General features: G+C 40.3%; 1 protein-coding gene across 1 annotated transcript in view; it reads left to right on the forward strand.

Moving 5' to 3' along the window:
- vstm2a (V-set and transmembrane domain containing 2A) overlaps window positions 1–18,964 on the forward strand; it is an 89,746-nt gene that overhangs the window by 52,791 nt on the left and 17,991 nt on the right. The window contains exons 3-4 of the mRNA XM_037756915.1: window positions 12,767–12,817; window positions 15,946–16,276. Of these exons, the coding sequence (XP_037612843.1) occupies window positions 12,767–12,817; window positions 15,946–16,276 (382 nt within the window). The remainder of the gene's footprint in view (window positions 1–12,766; window positions 12,818–15,945; window positions 16,277–18,964) is intronic.

Consider the following 18,964-nt stretch of genomic DNA (forward strand, 5'->3'; position numbering starts at 1 on the left):
ATCTGACCACTGTCACTCAAGGATGTTGGAAGAATGCAAATTAAGCTCAAGCAAATTGCAACTCTTATCACAGCATACTGATTAAAATTTCAAACCGAAGACAAAAGACACATGCACAAAACTGGCTGCTTAATTACAGTAATGAGTAATTACAGCTGCAGGCAACAATAGAGTGACCAGGCCCCGGTCGAGATATTTCAGAAGAAAGAAACTAAGTGGTGTTTTAATGAGCGGATTCTCATGCTCAGCACGTTTGTTCTTAAAGAACAACAGTGTGGAGTTAAAGGTTAAACAGTACATCTTTTGTTGGCTTTCTTGTGAGTGTATGCATTTGAACAGACTGCTCTCACCAAAGGGTTTATACAGCAATTTGTGAAGTTATTTTGCATGCAATAATAACACCGTTATTGCTTTTGTTGCCTAAATCTAAGTACGGCCATTACCTTAGTTTTGTTGCCTAAAAACTATTTTTCTTGACTCATTGTCAAGCATTTATTGATATATTTGACTTCAGGACATCTCTGACTACATACATGCTGAAAATCAAACATTTTTACTTTAACAATTTAGAGATTTTCCAAAGTCAAAGTCCCTAGAAGTGTATGATTCAACTTTTTCCCATGGTGTAGTGTTAAAAAAGTTAACAAAAAGCATAATAAATCGTAATATTGAATCGCAATACTTAAAAATCGTAATACATATCGTCCCCGCACTACAAATGTGCCTTCCATGAGATCAGCATCTTGCAATGCTGTGGCATGTAAGATCAACTTCTTTTGTGTTTGAGTTTAACAAATTAAGATGGCTGATAAAGCACCGCCATTTTGTTCATTTTATATTATTTGAAACTACAAGATTTGTTTTAGTCATCTAGCAAATGTAGCAAAATTTCTACTGCACAGATTCATTTTAACAAAATCACCTAAAAAAAAGATTCCTTTTTAGAGAAGCGTCTACAGACATTGTTGCGTGTTATAAGCTGGAATGATACATGTATGAGACACAGAGTGTCCAAGTGCAGCAATTTTGATGAAACTTGAAGAGATGATGGAAGATTTGAAAGCACTCTAGCGGCTCTTTGGGGGGGCCTGGCGACTAATTGTAATTTGTGGAAGCGAGCGCTGTAGGATCCTGATGCTGCGACACAAAGAGAGTCAAGTGCATGTCTGAAGATGTCTGCATGGCTACTTGCGAGAGCAGTGGCTGAAAAGAGGACAAACCTCTGATATTGACCTCAGCGTTGCACACTGGGCCTGATATGTCCTCCTTCCAACGCTGCCAAAGCGTGCATGGGTGTCATGAACAGAGCTGAGATGTGATGCGGTGCATGTGGCGTTATGGCATTTTTAGTGTCGCCGTCTTATACGCCCTGTTTCAGTTGTGCTTTGAGACCATCTCACAGTTCAATACAAGCGTTCCTTTGGTCTTTAATTCCTGTAACATTGGCTTGTCAAAGGATCATTTCCCCTTCACTGAATAAAGTAATGGAGTAATTGTACACAATTCAAGCACTTTCATGTTTTCTACACGCACAATTGCAGGCTTTACATGTAATTAACATAGCTCTTGTCATAAACCAATGGGCTGTGAAGGGGATTAGTGTTTGCATGTGAATGGGACCCCTGTCAGCTGTGGGATGTAATTAGGGTTAACAACTAAGCTTAGACCCAAAACATCTTCTAGCGGGAGTCAGTGAGCATTGTAATTAGGAAGCACTTTGCAGTGCACACTACTGTGCTTTATGTACTCTAACTTTCCACCCACTATGGCCTCACCTTTTGTTCTTGAAGAGAGGGGGCACACCGCCACCGAGAGCCCGACAGATTGAATTTGAAATTCACGCAGCATTCATAGCTCATTATCGGATGTGATTAAGTTGTCCTGGCTGTAATGAATGTCGATGGCGCCAAACACATCCATCATAATTGGAGATGTGTCGCCGGGTATCAATACACTGTCAATTTGTAGGTGCCTTACACATGTGGCGTTTTACTCCTCTATCGCATTGCCCTGGGGTTTTGTTGATATGTATTCATAAGATGAATGCTCTCGCATTGAACCAAGTAAACAAACTATAGTGAGAGTTGTGCTTGTGCTGGATCGCAGAGTTTTTAAAGAGAGCTATACTCTGGGTTTGAATTGAGGAAAGAGCACACCGAATCCAACGTTATACAGTTCACAGGATTTTACATGGAAGATTTACCACTTATTTTGAGAAGGTAAGAGAAGTTCAGTCTCACAATGGTGGAACAAGTGGAGCACACCTAAACCTTTACAGATTTAGGAGCAGAACTGGTATGGTTCTCTTAGGTACACTGGTGCTATACGACGTGGAAGAAGTAGCCTGTTGCATGGACGGGTCTGGAATTGCTCAAGGCTATCTTCATGCAAGAGTTATTGGTGGCTGTAATTATTCCTCTTGTCTATACTGCCTGTAAAATGATCCCTTTGACTACACTGTAGAAAAGGAGGAACAAAATCCACAGTCCTCATTCTGTGCAAAAATGTATTCTAAACTTCAGTGGAAGTTAATACGAAGCTTCAGCAATCAAGTGGGTATCTTGAACATAATCCAAGATTTGGCATAATTGTCCAATATGGATGTTCTTGACGGCGGGGTTTATTGACCACAAGACAAGTGGGAATTTGTTCCTTAATTCTGATATTGGAGTCACGTTAGGAAGGAATTGTTTCATGGCCAGTATGGACAGGATTACAGTAACCAATACAGTATTACATTAAACAGTACGCACTGTATTAAGGCTGACGGCCTCGTCAAACTCCAGCCCTGCCTCACAAAATTGCGTATGAATGACACAGTATTTTGCAAGTCATTTTTCATGTAATAACAACACCTTTATTGTCATGTGTACACCATGTAGTCCAGTGGTTCTCAACCTTTATCGTGTCATGGACACATAAATTAATACACATTAGGTCACGGACCCCCATTTGATAAGATTTTTTACGCTTTAGGGACCTCCATCTGAAAAGACTGATTGATTGTTAGATATGATTAAGACCAGAATTATGTAGTTGTCAACTACAGCTTAGGAGATAACCGTGGATGAAGTGAAACCTGTGATCAGAAGTGTCACTCTTATGATTCTTATTCACATTGGACTCACTTCTATAGTGAATTAAATAGTGCAGATACACTATTACCCATTTTTCTTGGGACCCCCTGGAACTCCCTCATGGGAGCTTGGATATGCTAAGTTCACAGCTAATGACGTAGAATAAAATTGAGAGACACTGCTTACGATGGATGGGTCCAACAAACACAGGACTTTCAACCAGGAGACCACTGTTCATGTCCCAAAGTGTAGCTGAGTTATTTTGAAGTTACGTTTGTTTTCCGCTTCCATTGTTTATGTACATATTTTACTTTGTTTGCGTACTTATGTCAAGCCCAATCATAAGGTTTTTCCTAAACCTTTTTCAAAGGGATCCCTTGACCTTTAACCTCAAGATATACAGTATGAATGAAAATGGGTTCTTTGGTTACCGACGAGTCTCCCCTTTACAGACATGTCCACTTTACGATAATCACATGCAGTTTGGGGCAAGTCATAGTCAAGTCAGCACACTGACACACTGACAGCTGTTGTTGCCTGTTGGGCTGCAGTTTGCCATGTTATGATTTGAGCATATGTTTTATGCTAAATGCAGTACCTGTGAGGGTTTCTGGACAATATTTGTCGTTGTTTTGTGTTGTTAATTGATTTGAAATAATAAATATATACATACATTTGCATAAAGCAAGCATATTTGTCCACTCCCATGTTAATAAGAGTATTAAATACTTGACAAATCTCTCTTTAAGGTACATTTTGAACAGATACAAAATATGCGAATAATCAAAATTAATTATTTAAATTGATTGACAGCCTTTTAAAAAAGTAATCTATGAACTATTATACAGTAGATCATGATAATTTAAATGAATGAATCTGAAAACGTTTCACGGACCCCCTGGCAGAGTGCCACGGACCTCTCGGACCTCAACTCGTCTTCAAGGCAGTGGGCAAAGAAATCTGTTTGAGTAAGCATCGGATGTATTGCACAGTGCATTCACTATGCTGTTGATCAATCGTTCTTTCAGACAGGTAGTCTCTTGATGATGGCATGTCTTGTATTTCAAGTTGGAGATTGTATATTTGATGCAAGTATCCATGTCAATACTTGTGTCTCTTGTTGGCTTAGTAAGTCAGTCTGCTCGTCTTCTGTCAGTCACCACCTCTTTAGAAGATTGCTCTGTGTTTTTATCATGCCAGCTGTCTTTTTATGATATTCATCAAATCAATTCAAACTACCTCTTTTATTCTGACTCTAGCTTCCGTGCTGCCTTTTGCAGATATATTCTTTCAAAAAAAACAAAAATCCGGGCAGATACTCTTACATTGTTAAACATCATCAATTTGTGATGGTCGATGTGTCAGGGGTTGCCTCATCTACCTCGACTTCAGCTCGTGATGTCCTACATTCCTCATCAACGCGCCGTGAACTCATTGCTTTCAATCAAAGTGGGTGTACGGGCATATAATTAGCTCACAAGTGAGAACACTCAGTCGTGGGTTACATTTGTCTTATGCAAAACGCACCATCATATTGCTACATCAGTTTGCTGGTCTATTTTCTGCTGCTGTGGCCGGAGACACTGTTATCTCGACCTCTTCTTCCATGATGGATTTCTCCTTTTATCATTATTGAGCATCAGTGCAAATGGCGGCGCTACAAAGAAAGCCTCGCTCTTTGATTCTGAGAGACTGACACCACGACATGGTGTTTCAGATCTTTGAGACATTTTGTGCTATTAAACCCCCGTTGATGCTGCACTGGAGATATCCCGACATTGTGTCGCAGGGTGCATATTTGGCCAATTATACGACAAGAGAGACGCCAGCTAATAACAAAATGGATCCAGATGTGCAAGGAACACAGCCAAGAGCTGTTTAAGTATTTAGGTACAGGATTTTTTTTCCCTATTAAAATATTGAATGCATGTGATGTCATGTGCAGAGCATTAAACGTTACATAAAAACATAAAAAATATGCTTAAAACAATCAACACATTCGATTTAAAAGCCACAAAGAACAACAAAAATCTACATTCCTATGGCGACCAATGAGCCACACGACTTGCACCTTCTGCTCTCTCTTTGTTGTTGGAGTTTTGCAGTACATGACATTAATCTGTAAGCCCGATCCCAGCCCTCAGATACAGCCTATTGATTATCTATCAGCCTTGAAACAAACATGGTGAAACTGATCTGTAGATTTTGATTTCAGGTCGTGAAGGGGCCCATTTGGCTCAAACATAGATCCAGGCTGAGTGATTCCGCTGTAGCCTTTACTGTACGCTGTGTGCCATGCTTGAAGAGGTGGGACAAAGTTTGTTCTGCACCTTTCCCTCTTGGTTGCACAATGTGATCGGCTGCTGTCAAATTGATTCAAACTAATTCCAGAAAAATGAGGCTAATAATGCATAATGTTTAAAGTCAAACTGGATGAAGTCCTTTTTTATTTTCTCAAATCTGAAGTCATCATATTCATGATTCAAATTAAGTTTAAATAATAGCATGTACATCAATTTGTGGCATTTCTAAGAGCTGATGGCAAGACTATTAACACTATTATTAAAAACTATTTAGAAGCTGAGTCCATACCAGCTGACATTGGGCGAAGACAGGATACACCCTGGACAGGTCGTCAGCCTATCACAGGGCTGACACATTGAGACAGACAACCATTTGGCTTGGCGCCCTTCCACACAGAAGGGCGCCAAACCGGGTTTGAACCTTCTTGCTGTGAGGCAACAGTGCTAACTGCACCACCGTGCCCCATGTATATAACCCTTTTATGCAAATCAACATGTATGCACATCAGCGCGGGGATTTTCCCTGATTAACAGGTCAAAAGCTGTTAAAACTGCTGTGCTTGTATCTGACTCTGTACTTTGTCAGTTCATAAGTCCATTAAGAAGTCTGTGACAGCGACAACCCAGTCTCACGGTAAAGGAAATCAAGAAAAGGCGTATCTATTGCACGCTAAAGGCCTTGTGCATTATTATGGTATTCATACACCTGTTGGTGGGAACGCGCTGATCCCACAGTAACAAGTTCTGAATCTTTACTGTACAAGACGCCTCCTTTTTCCCAGTCGTCAGAATTTGATTTCCCCACGAGGGTCCTTATGATGCAAGATGACAATCAATGAGTTACCTGTCGGTGTGTATAACTTCCTGTTTACTCCTCTTGGTACATTTGTAAAAAGTCAGTGTGAACAGAAACCGGACCAGAACTACAATGCAACACTGTATCATTTTAGTTCCCTTGGTCCCGACCAAATTAACCCAATCACAGGTGTGAAAGCACCCTTAAATCCACATGTCTTGAGATGGATTTTGAAGGGTAGCACATCACAGAGGCATTTAAGTGAAATATTATTGCTTCTTATCATATTTAAAGGACAATTTAGAGGTCTTTTTTAATGTGTATTTCAATACCACACTAAGCTGGCATCACATGATGGAAACTGGTGATGATAAGCCTTTCACTGCAGTATATAATGACACATTTCCTCTCCCACCATAGCTTAAGATTACAGGGTTTAATGTGTCATATGAAGTCCATGACCTGACTTTAACCTCCTCTGAGTGTTTGTGTTTGTAAAAAAGCGATAAAGTAATTTAAATATTTGGTCCGTTTAATGTGTTTTTCATTGGTCGCGCACGTCTATCATCCGGGGTCAGGGCCTGTCCCGTCACAGTAAGAGCCGTAATACAATCACAGCAACGCAGGGTGGTCTCATCTATATTTCAGTTTAAATGATAACAATTTTTCTTCATGTGACGTTAATTTAGTCGCAGCAACTCAATGGAGCCTTTTTGATGCCCAATAATTGCGGAGCACATTTTACAAGAAGTCAATTTGAGATTTGCATGAAGAATGGCAGCGTGTCATGGTGGAAAGGGTTTTGCAATAAAGAGACAAGCGATTGAAATTGAGATACTTGCGAGCGGCCGCGGCTTTGGCTCAGAAGGCACTCATGCGATAGAAATGAAATATAAATGGGAAAATAATGGAGGTTTCTTCCGACAGTGTCATTGAAAACTTTCGCATTGCTGTCGCGTGCTCCAAACTTAACTTGTGGGGAACATTTGTCAGGTACACATTTGGATAGAGACGAGTCGAAACGGTTAAATGCAACAGAGTGATTATCCTCTGTAAAAGATTTAGCGCTGTTGTGTTTTTAATCTGTTCTTTTTAATGACACACAGCAGCAACATCTTAGTGGCAGATAAATGCCTTTTTACAGTGGATGATAAATGCCAGGATTCTGAATTGATATTGGACATTCATTAAGTCACAATTACCTTAATTGCATTTGCACAGTGTTGGGTGACTAATGGGTTCACACTCATAAAATACTGCCTAATTTTTTTAATGAATTTATTTTTTTAGTGCCTGCAAATTCAAATAGTCAATTTAGATGAAATATATAAAAAAAAAAAACAGACGTGGATTTATTCTCCATATGTGAATTCAAGCAGGGAGATATTGTCCAGAAACAACAAAAATAATTGATAGTCATTGCTTTTATCCTCCTCCGCTGTTCCCACACACATAATAGCTGTGGGTTCCTTAAAATACTGCTTTGTGTGATTAGTCTGTGTCTTGATGCTGCTGGATGTTACGCAGTGTTTATGATGTCAACCATGCATGCGGTTCTCTAACGTGAAAATGTTCTCATGAACCTTGAGGCATAGTTCTTTTTTGAGTTGTTGACAAAGATAAAGAAATACATCATTAAAAATAGGTCTGGGGGAGTGGGTGCATGTTGCAGTTTACATATTTCTAAAATTGGTAATTTAGCTCTCAACAAATAAAAATAAACATCAAATGTTTGATCAACTTCCTGTTTACATGCTCACAGCCACAGTGGTGGAAACGCTAGTTTCTAATAATATAACTAACTCTTCCTTTAGCAATGCCCTCTTGAAGGCGCAATATCAGGACTGTTGAGCCGATTCTGAATATGATTCGGGGCGCTGTGACAGATGAGACCAAGGTGGACCGGGTCTGTTCCAGACGGGGTCGGTTCCAGTCTGGGACAATTGGTGTTGGCAGTAGGCATATAAAAAAGATTATTTTAAACATGTTTGATATCTGTGACCGACATCTGCGACCGTTGGCGTCACTTGTGTGTCGCTGCGGGAGACATAGCGGTAAATAATAGAAGAAGGGGAATGGCGATTCCTCCAGTTGCAACACATTCTCACTCCCAGCTCGTCAAATGTGAATCTAGTTGTATTTAATACAATGACAATAAAGCTTTCTATTCTATTCTATTCAAATACCGACGCTTGGTCAGTGGCCCTACACTTCGAACTATGACATGCTATGCACCCCTCTTGCGTCAGTTTTGGACCGCTTGTTTCATGCATATAGTGTCTTTTCAAAAAAAATGTCAGTGTTCACTGGAAACGTAGAGTTTCTGCTTATTTCATGCATATAGTGTCTTTTCAAAATAAACTCCCAATGTTGGTTTACTTTAGTTTGGGTTGAAATAAGTAAGATTATTACTTATGTATGCACACACCTTTAGTTAAGTACTTAAATTACATAAAAGAAGAAAGGTAAAATAAGTCAATGTAGACTTGTTTCACACAGGACACAGTGGTCTCCATGGTGAAAGTATGTGTTTGTTTGACCCGACTGTCCACCCCGACCTCATCCCTAAGTGGACTTTCTTGCACATTATACAACGTCAGCTGCTCTGGGCGTCTAATAATGACGCGGATGGGTTTACTTTGGAGTTAGTTGAAAGCCCGGTGTGTCTCATACACACATCGGTATCAGACACCGAGGGGCACTGACCAAGCGACGGCATTTGACGAGTTGGGAAGTGAGAAAAGATTGCCAATTCCATCTGTACAAGTCCACTTTCCCCAATAGCCTCTCCATCCATTTTCCTCCTCTTTCAGCCACTGCATATAAACAGTGCAAGCTGCTGAGTTACCGTTGTGTTTGTTTTGGTACGAGAACACATGACAGTTGGCGTTCTCAAGGGATGTTCACGGTTGTCTACCTCCAGAACTCCAGTGGTTACTGACCAGTGGTTCAGTGTATTGTCTGGTGTATTTATTCGTAAGGTTTATGCTCCTTCCTGACTGTCTAAGACTAAAACAATATGTGCAAGTAGGTGGAAACAATCTTTTTGTGTGATTTGTCCAGTAGGTTTCAGCTCTTCACCTTTGTCACTTCTATAACAGCTGCACATGACAACAACAGCGTGGTTAAAGTTAACAACTTAAACCACTTAATTACCCTCAGGAAACTATGTTATTATTAAATAATAAAGAGACAGGACATGAATTGAAGCAGATTTTTTTACCCATCCATCATCATCCATCTCAAACCGAACTTTTCACTGCAACATATGGATGGAGATGAACAGAGGACTGGCAGGAACGGACAACCCTGAGGGAGTTATTAGCACAGAATTTGCAGAGAAACGTTTTAATTGATCTACGATTTTTTAATGAGGCTGTGAACGCATCCGTCTTCAACACGCCTGTTGATCTTGAGTAGAACCTGTAGAATAATTCATCAATATCACAAGGTTGGTATTTTGCAACAAAAACTTAACATGCAGTGTGTAATTGTACCTTGACATTGCACATCATCACTCCAGTTAGAGACTGCAGATAGAACAGATATGCTGCCTTCAGATGTCTGCAAAGAGTCAGCAGAGTGAAGGAAAGGCCTTCAGTACCGGCTACTAACAGTCAGAGCTGGTGAGAATAATGAATAATGTTTGTGTGATTAAAGGGAGGTTTATATGGTTGTGCCTTCACTAAATAAAGGGACCAAACTATTATTGAACAAAAGTGAGCTGAGCTATCGTCCTGCAGAGCACTGCTGGATTCATCGCCAACCTCTACATGCTCCTCTCCTTCTACTGGGGTGCATGGCGAATCACCAAACCGGTGCAGCCGGAGAGATAAAAACCTCAGTACGCTGCAGGAAAAATACAAGCTCACCGATGCGGCGCTGCGTTGTGCGCCGACACCAGAATAGAGCCCAGAGAGTGTGACTGAGTCGGTTTGCGACACCCTGAGCAGCGATAGTGTAGCTAATTGCCCGCAGGCCATGCAAATGAAGCAGTAATATCAACGGGTGAGTTTCAGGCAGTTCTGCAGTCAACAGAAGGACCTACACAAACATACTTTACAATGACACAGAGAAAGAGTGAGAGGAGCTGTAAGTGAGAGAAGATGTGCACAAATAATGTCATGGAAAATGCAAAAAGGCTACTTTGGATTATAACCTTTCAAGCTTATCTCTTCCGTAGTTATCATCAAAATGGTTTTCAATGATAAAGATAATGACGGAATTGGTAACCAGTACTTGGTTGGTTAGTTAGTTGGTAACACTTTATAATCACCATGATTTATAAATGGTAAATTGATAATTAATTAAACTATGTAATTGTTATTTTACTGTTAAAAAAACAACTAAATGATTATTAATACTATTCCCTAATTATTAGTAATGCTATCATTTATTATAACAGCTTATTGTTGCATACATTATAACATTTGATATAATATATATATAAGTATCTGTTTATGATTAAGATATTATTTGTAAACCTTAAATAAATATTTATAAAACATCTACAAACATTACATAGATAGATATTTTTAACACGTTATCAGTGGTTAATAACTGGTTTGTAAACCGTCTATAAACATTATTTGGATGGCTATTATAAAGTTGCAACTGATGATTGTCATTCATTGTTAAATGGTTAATAAATAGTTTATAAAGCATCTATAAACAATATTTAAATAGATAGTTAATACTGTCAATGGTTAATAATTTGTATATATCTACAATATGTAATGTTTGTAGATGCTTTTCAAACAATTTTCTTTTATTACGTAATTGTTAATAAATAATTAATATAGTATATCAAATGTGACTACAATAGAAATGTACTAAATTAATCAAAATGCAATTATTATTGTCTCTTATCAGCTATGATACAATTTATAATTTATAAAGTAATTATTTCATATTACACAAACAATGATACAATTTCTTTAGAGTAAAATAACTAAGTTGAATTACCTATCGATTGGCCATTTATAAATGATAGTTATTGTAAAGTGTCACCCAATAGTTAAAGAATGTATTCTTCGATCAGTCAGAACAGAATGTTCTAATAATCAATGAAGCAATGACGACATGTTGCTCATTACCGCTTGGGACAAATGCCAGAAAAGGATTTGAATTATTCATTTTATATTACAATCGATTAAACGCCGGACACTGGAAAAAGAATAGAGTTCAGCTGTGTTGTGTTGAAAAAGCCATTTTATTAGCCCCATAGGACTTTCCATAATGAAATGTCTGAGAAGCAATTAAACCGTTTCATCCACCATCTTCTTTAATAGTCGCCATGTTTTCCTGAACGCGGCAGCCACTGTGTGTAGAGCATCTGTCCTCGAGTGGAACTTTATCCTCCTCAGGTGACAGATATAGACTGCCCACCCAGCCCATATAACCACTGTGAAGTTTGTAAAAAAAGAGGAGGCCGAAATTGATGACTTGAAACTGTCCGACGCCAAAGACTTGAGGACAATTAATCCTGCCTCGCCCGTTAGAGTCGTCTCTCCTTGATACAATAGAGGATGCCGGGTCCATCTGTGGAGTCAAGATGTAAGAGTCATGCATACATGCAGACAGGGAAAGCTATGGCTCCTAATTCCGCTCATTAATCACCTGTCTGCCGAACATCCTCCAGAGAAAAGCGCCCGGTTCCTCCGAGGTAATTACAGCACTTGAAGGAACGCTCTCTGCTGCGAATGCTCATAAGTAGCCATCTTATCCCTCTCCTACACTGCCTTTTTTTCTTTTTTTTTTTCCCCCGTCTCAGCCATGGAGCTTCCACATCCTCTGGAGAAACTTCCTCCTCCTCCTCTCGAGCCTTTTTCTGCTGCACTGCTCTTGCTCCTCTTCAGCTCTTTTTTTTCCGGGCACACATCCATTTGGCATCCGATGTGAGATAAATAAATTATAGCCTCTAAAATCAATGCCCAGTCCATGATGTAGGCTGTGGGCTTAGTGCTTGCCACCGTGCTAGAATTATGCCGCCGGGGCTCAAACGGGGGCATTTCTTGAGCCCCAGAGCCACGCTGCTGTTCACTACTTTTTAGATTTTCTTTCACTGAAAAAAAACTATTCCAGTCCGTCTGACATTTTATTATTCCTCATAAGTTTTCATGGATATTATAACTTTTACTGCGGAGACTGATGGAGGGTTTTTGAGGCATCATTTGTCTCAGAGACGCTGTTCACACAGCATCCTTGGTCCGGACCCCCTTGATTCACTTGCAGTCTAATTTCTCGACACAACCACTCAAAAGAATCTAAAAATAAATCAAAAAAACAGTGGCAACATCTTTGTGCATTTATTTTTAAAAGGCAGAGCAGTAGCAATGCAACCCCTCAGTCTGTAAACTGTGTGTTGATGTTGGAATGAAAGATTCATAACCGTCAGCGGATAGATGGTGCCCCCTTTTTTTTTTAATGTTGTCGTAGTAATCTCGTAGCTGGGTTTAAGGGAGTCTGACACTAGACTTGCATGACATACATATTTGAATGTGTCCTCAGCGTGGCTCTTGGAGAGCTCCACTGCAGCAGCAGGCTACTTATACCCTGCTAATGATTCCCTTTCTTTCTGTGTTCCCCAGATGGAGATGATACCGGAGCCCGATCCCGATGACGAGGGGACGAAAATAAGTGTAAGTTGAGTCGCACGTCCTGTGTCGCCGGTTGCGACCCTCTCTAATGTGTGCCGCCGTGACGCAAGTTGGCAGCGTTTCATTCCGAGCAAACACAACAGCAGCTGATTTGCCCCGAATAATACACCTTCAACCGGAGAAAGGAGCTAATCAGTGAAATCAGTGGCAGTGTGTTATTACTGTCAGAGTGGTTCCCTTCCTGCGCTCATGCCCCGCCAACTGTTCTGCCCCCTTTTTTTCCCTGTCACTCTGTATGTGCATTCTGAGCCCCAGTGCAACACACCCTACACTTCCTCCCCATGACCTAACTGGAGTCCTCAGAGAGTCAAAGAGGCTCATGCAATGTAAAGTGACAGGTCTAACATCAAGCTGACCTATAACAGCAAGCTGACCTATAGATGACGTTTAAGGCCTTTACACCCCAGGGACATTTTTAATACATTTTTTCAAAAAGTTGTTTTTTGTCATGAATACTTTCACACAGAACGCAAATATTATGCTGCAGAAAAAGCAACTTAATTGTTGTTTTTTTTGGAACGGGGGCGATTTTTCTGAGCTTCCGCACCAGGAATAAAGGCCTCAGCCAATCACATGCTAAACAGTTTGAGTTGTGCCTATATTTATGAAACAACAGCGGAGACTCCGTAGTCTGAACCAAGCCGGCGAACCGTATTCCTCCTTTCAACCTTGACAATGGCAGCGCCTACCAGATCCACTCCCTCTGTTCTTACCTTTCACAATAAAAGACCAAGACATCTAATATTTGCATTTGAGTATTTCGCATTTTCGGATCATCAAGGTGTGTCAAGGCCTTTAAAGGTGAATTATGGTTCATTACAAATTGTGTTAGTCATGAGTTATGATAACATTGTAAAGTAATGGAATAGGTCTAGGAACATAAAAAAGGACAAAACAGGACATGTTCACTATTTCAGTATCGACCCAAAACCACTACCTTTTTACCTTGTTGTCTTTATCTAACCACATGCAGGACTCGGGATGTAAACCCTAGTCTCTAGTGTCATAGTGCTGTGCTTTGTTAACCTGTCAAAAACTGCATTTTCAATTGCGGTCGCGGTTATAGGAACGTAATTAACGTTATAAAACGTTGGAAAAACTGTACAAAATTGTGTTTAGGCAACAAAACTCCTTGGTTAGGTTTAGTAAAACATCATGGTTCTGGCTTAAAAAACAGTATATTTGTTTAACAAACTTACCTATTTTATGCCGAACCATGCGTATACCTTACGTGAATTTCAAAAAAGTCAATAGTTGTGTATAAACAACCCGAACATGTGCAAATGAGTATTTTGCACTGCTCTCAGAGCTGTACAGACCACCATGGGTCACTTCCTTACCTCTTATTAATAAACGCACAGATCAGAATTTAGCGATTAGGGTCTTATGAGTTTTTGTTACACATTTAATATAATACCTAAGGAATTTCCTTCATGAACTTTAACTTCCATCATTCCTTTAGTTATTAATATGTAAAGTTATGGAGACAAACTGAAAATGTGAAGCCAGGTTTTCATGGTCTGTACCAATTTACTAGCCAAATATAAACTTACCACTAAAAAGGCCAAGATTTAATATCCTTTTAAATACTTTGGGTTGTATAAAGCCATTGCAGGCAGCATTGCAAATCAATGAGCAGGACTGCTTAATGGTAACACTGGCTTTACAAGACTGCTGCATCTCTTTGATTAAATACCTTAATGTCTGCCAAAAACATACATTACCATTTAGCTATTTTATCTGTAACCAGTTTCTCAGCCGACTTTCCGGAACTTTTACTCAATTACGTATATGTACTCTGATAGAGAATTTTATTTAGATAGCTCATCTTAAGATACCACTAGATTTTATGCACAAGACAGTAAACAAAAGATGTTGGCTCAAAGGCCACCGGGTATAAAAAAGGTGATCCGAATCCCTCAAAAGTTCACCACAAGATGGAAAGAAACAGCCCCGTTGCACAGCAGTTCATGAAATAGTGACATTTGATATATTGATTCGTGTATATTGACACGAATTTCACATTTTTGTAAAGATGGTCAACAGGTAGTTCATTTCTTATGTAATTCACATTTTTGTGAACCAGGAAGTATAAATAGCGGCGAGGTGGAGGGGACTGCCCATTATTTTGACAACCCAATAGACCAAAAAATGCACCACTGGACCGACAGCCTGTTATTCCGAAAACAAACACCTATTGTCCCGAAGTCCCGTTGTTCCGAAAATACACACTCTCCCTGCACCGCCGTCTTAATACACGAGTTTACCAGGGCTCAAGCTCTCGGGCTCGACCACGTAAAAGGGCCCACGTTGATCCGGGGGGAAAAAAATTAAAATTAAAATCACAGGGTCAATAAATGACATGACAAGCAATTTTACTGTCGAAGACAAATGTCAGAGTTTCACCTCTGTTGGAAGCATGTGGCTACTTACTATGCAGAATGAAGTCATCGGAGCTTCCCGGTGCAACCGCTGTCGGACCTCGCGGTCGGATATTTAACCTAACAATCCTTCTTGGTTGGTATCGTGTAGCGTTTCATGCAGCAGTGGTATTAGTGAGTGTTATACTCAATATTACTTAATAATATAATATCCTTAATATTACTTTGGGTCCTCTGGCAATGGACATTTTGAAAACCCTATTCCTAAACCTAAATATGTAGTTTTATTTTGAAAAGACTGGAGTGGAAATTGACACGTGCCACACAATTGCTGGACATTCGTAAGAAAACGCACAAAAAATACGAACGACATGCTGAGAATCACAAAAAAAGGGATATTTGTGTCTATGTACACAAGTCAAATAAATTAAATCTCGTGACTATTTCAGGAAAACTGCCGTGAGACTGTGTGAAAGAAAATCTGCATATGCTCTTGGCACACACCACTATTTGAAGCCTGTGCACCTAGCAATATATTTCAACCTATAATTATCATTCTGTATATGCTTATATGCATGAGTCCACTTCTTCTGAATGTTTCTGCATCCAAATGTCACAGTGTAACAGTCATGTAACATGTCGTAGAACAACGTGGCGTGATGTGTCATGAGACCTCGTGGTGTTCCATCACTGTTATGACTCTGCGGTCTCTTTTAATCACTCTAACAGACAGTGAAGGTCCAGGGCAACGACATCTCACACAAGCTGCAGATCTCCAGAGTCGGCAAGAGCGACGAAGGACTCTACGAGTGCCGGGTGACACGAGCCAACTACGGAGAGATTGTGGAGTACAAAGCCCAAGCCTGGCTGAGGGTCAACGCTACGGCCAGGCCACGACGGCCACTGCTGCCTCCCAAGAAAAGCTCCCCGCTCCACCTGACGGACAAGAAGCCGAGAAAGTCCACCTCACCTCAGGACAGCATGAGTTCAGACCAGAGGGTGGACTCCACCTCCACCTCTCACACATCCTCCAACACAGCTAAACACAACCCCGGCTCAGGTAAGGCCCCGGGGGAGAGGGTTGCGTAATCAGGTCACAGTGGAACACAGAAAAAGACTCGTGTAGTCAGAGCTTTTACTAACAGCAGCATATATAGTCTGGTCTGCAACCTTTCTGACGTGATGCATTTGTGAGTCACCTACCTAAAAAAAAGGTTATTTTTGTTTGAGACACAGAACAACACTTCAGCATGTGTTTATACAGCAGTCAAGTACAAAATGGCCCATTTCCGAAAACAGACCTCCCTCACAAGTGTTTTCAAGGCAGACTGATAGAGACCTGCGTCATTCACTTATGATTGACCCTGTGGATGAAGTGAGCTCTGAACAGCTAAACAGACTTTTTTCGAGAGTATCCGGTCTCACTGACCCTTTAAGACATAGTGCAGGTGTTGCAGAACAAGAGTAGCAGCAGGGATGTGTGATTTGAGAGCCAGAATTCAGATTAGCTGGCCAAGTACTTGATGAGTATTTTGCATTGATTTAAATCCCTATCAGCCTCCCTGAGGGGCAAAGTCTAGCAGAAATTTTTGGTCACAACTTGCATTTTTTTTCCACAAAGCCGGTAGCCCCGTCTGACTGCGTATAGGGTTCCGGCAACATAGAATGCTGTCTGCTTTTCCTCTGTCACACATGGCTTCCAGGCAACTTCACATTAAGCCGTCATCTGACTGGTTGCACATTAAAACAGGTCATGACAAACATCAAAGGTCAAAGGTGAATCGGATTAAACTTTGAGTTCAGCTGCAGTCTGCAAGGGGCCTCGGGCCGACTGTCTGTTTGATTCCATCCACTTGACAATGTAAATAATAATAAAAATAGTATGTGCCAAGTTTTTTGAAGACATTATACATACAGAATATTCATAGGCTAAATAATATTGATTTGTTATATTCTGCAAAGCTAATCCAAAGCTAGTCCATCTATGATGTGAGGATCCTCAGGATAAATATGAATATAATCAGTAGGCGATATGAGGGGGAGGGAGGATGCCATCCCACTAATTAGCAAAATTACCAAAATGCATGCCGCTTGTTAACCTGCATCCCCTCTCTCCATCCCTTAGTAGCAGAGAGAGTGCAGGGGGAGAGGGATTGTTTAGTCGAGTATATTAAATATATCCTAAATGGCTCATATAGTAGCTTAAGAAAAGTTTGTTATTTTTTGTGCTTTTTCCTACAAATGTCCAACAACACGAGCAACACATCACAGTGTTTGGGCAACAAAACTACTTGGTTAGGTTTAGGGAAAGATCATGGTTTGGGTTAAAATAACTACAGAAGTGGCGTAACTTAAAGTGGCAGTAGGCAGAATATTTTTGGCATCATCATCATTGGGCAAAAAACCTTTCAGCATATTGTAATTCAAGTGTTCTGAGAGATAACTAGACTTCTGCACCTCATCATGGCTCTGTTTTCAGGCTTTAAAAAATCTATCATTTCATTGAGAGAGCGTTCCTATTGGCTGTGCTCCGATCATGAGACCAGATTTCACAATGGCGGCGGTGTCACAAACTTTTTAATTTGACAGCTAAACCGTGCACTACAAGATGATTCTGAAAACATTTGAGGAGAGAAATAGGCATTAACGTAACATAATATTGATTCATATTTGATCAGCGCTGCCTAGTTTGACCGATTGGTCGGAGTTCGTGAGTGATTGACAGCCGGCTCTCATAGACAGCAGCTGAACAGCAGACCTCAGGTCAGCTCTTACTGCTTGTTTTCCTACGGTCTGTTAAATCTTGCAGATGCCGTTAGGAGCCCCAGAGGACACAGAGGAACATGATTTTTTTTAGGTTACCTGTTTCATTTACTTCTTTCACGATATGGCAACCGTTTTATAAAAATAACTTTTTTTAATCATATTCCATATTTGCCGGAAGTTACTTGACAAAACGTCAACGTTGACTTCTGATTTCACATGATTTTAGTTAAGTTACGTCACGTTTGTCACGTGTGTTTTAGTGATGTTTGTACGTGTTTTCTGTACTTATGTTACTTTGTTTACGTACGTATTTTACTTAGTTTATATACTTATTTTTAAGCCCAACCATCCCGTTTTTCCTAACCCTAACTAAGTGGTTTTGTTTCCTGAACCTAACTGCTGTTGAACCTAACGAAAAGCCTAAAATGCGTCCTCATGACACGCAGAATGTCAATGTAATGTCGTGCTAGTTTGAGACCCACCCATCCACTCCGACCTCCAGGCCACATACAGTAGTATAAAGAGCGATAAAGTCTGCGTAGGGACTTTATCACTCTATATACTATGTCGCCTGTCCTAGTTCTTATTTAATTATATTTTATATGAATTGATTACATGGGATATATGCAATACATAGTGCATTATTTTTCATAGGTATAGATTTGAACAGTGCATGACAACAGCCTGATGTGTTAGTCTAGTCTGCCTGACTCATTGATCCTTTATCTGCCTGCGGTCTGTAATCTGTGGCCCCCGACCATTGCTCTGAAATATTAGTAGCCTCAAGCGGGTTTCCGGTTGTAACGTGGCCGCTGAAGTCGATCGCAGTTCTCTCACTATGCTGTTGCATTGCTAAATCCATGGCCCTCTCTGCGGTGGTGCTGAAGCAGTAGACGGATTCGTAATCGCAACTTTTTTTCTCTGAGTCCCAGTTCATCTCCATGGAAACAATCGAGGTCTCGAGTCCCGTCTCATAGCTGCA

This window comes from Sebastes umbrosus, chromosome 21 (assembly GCF_015220745.1).
Source record: "Sebastes umbrosus isolate fSebUmb1 chromosome 21, fSebUmb1.pri, whole genome shotgun sequence".
Taxonomy (NCBI): Eukaryota; Metazoa; Chordata; class Actinopteri; order Perciformes; family Sebastidae; genus Sebastes; species Sebastes umbrosus.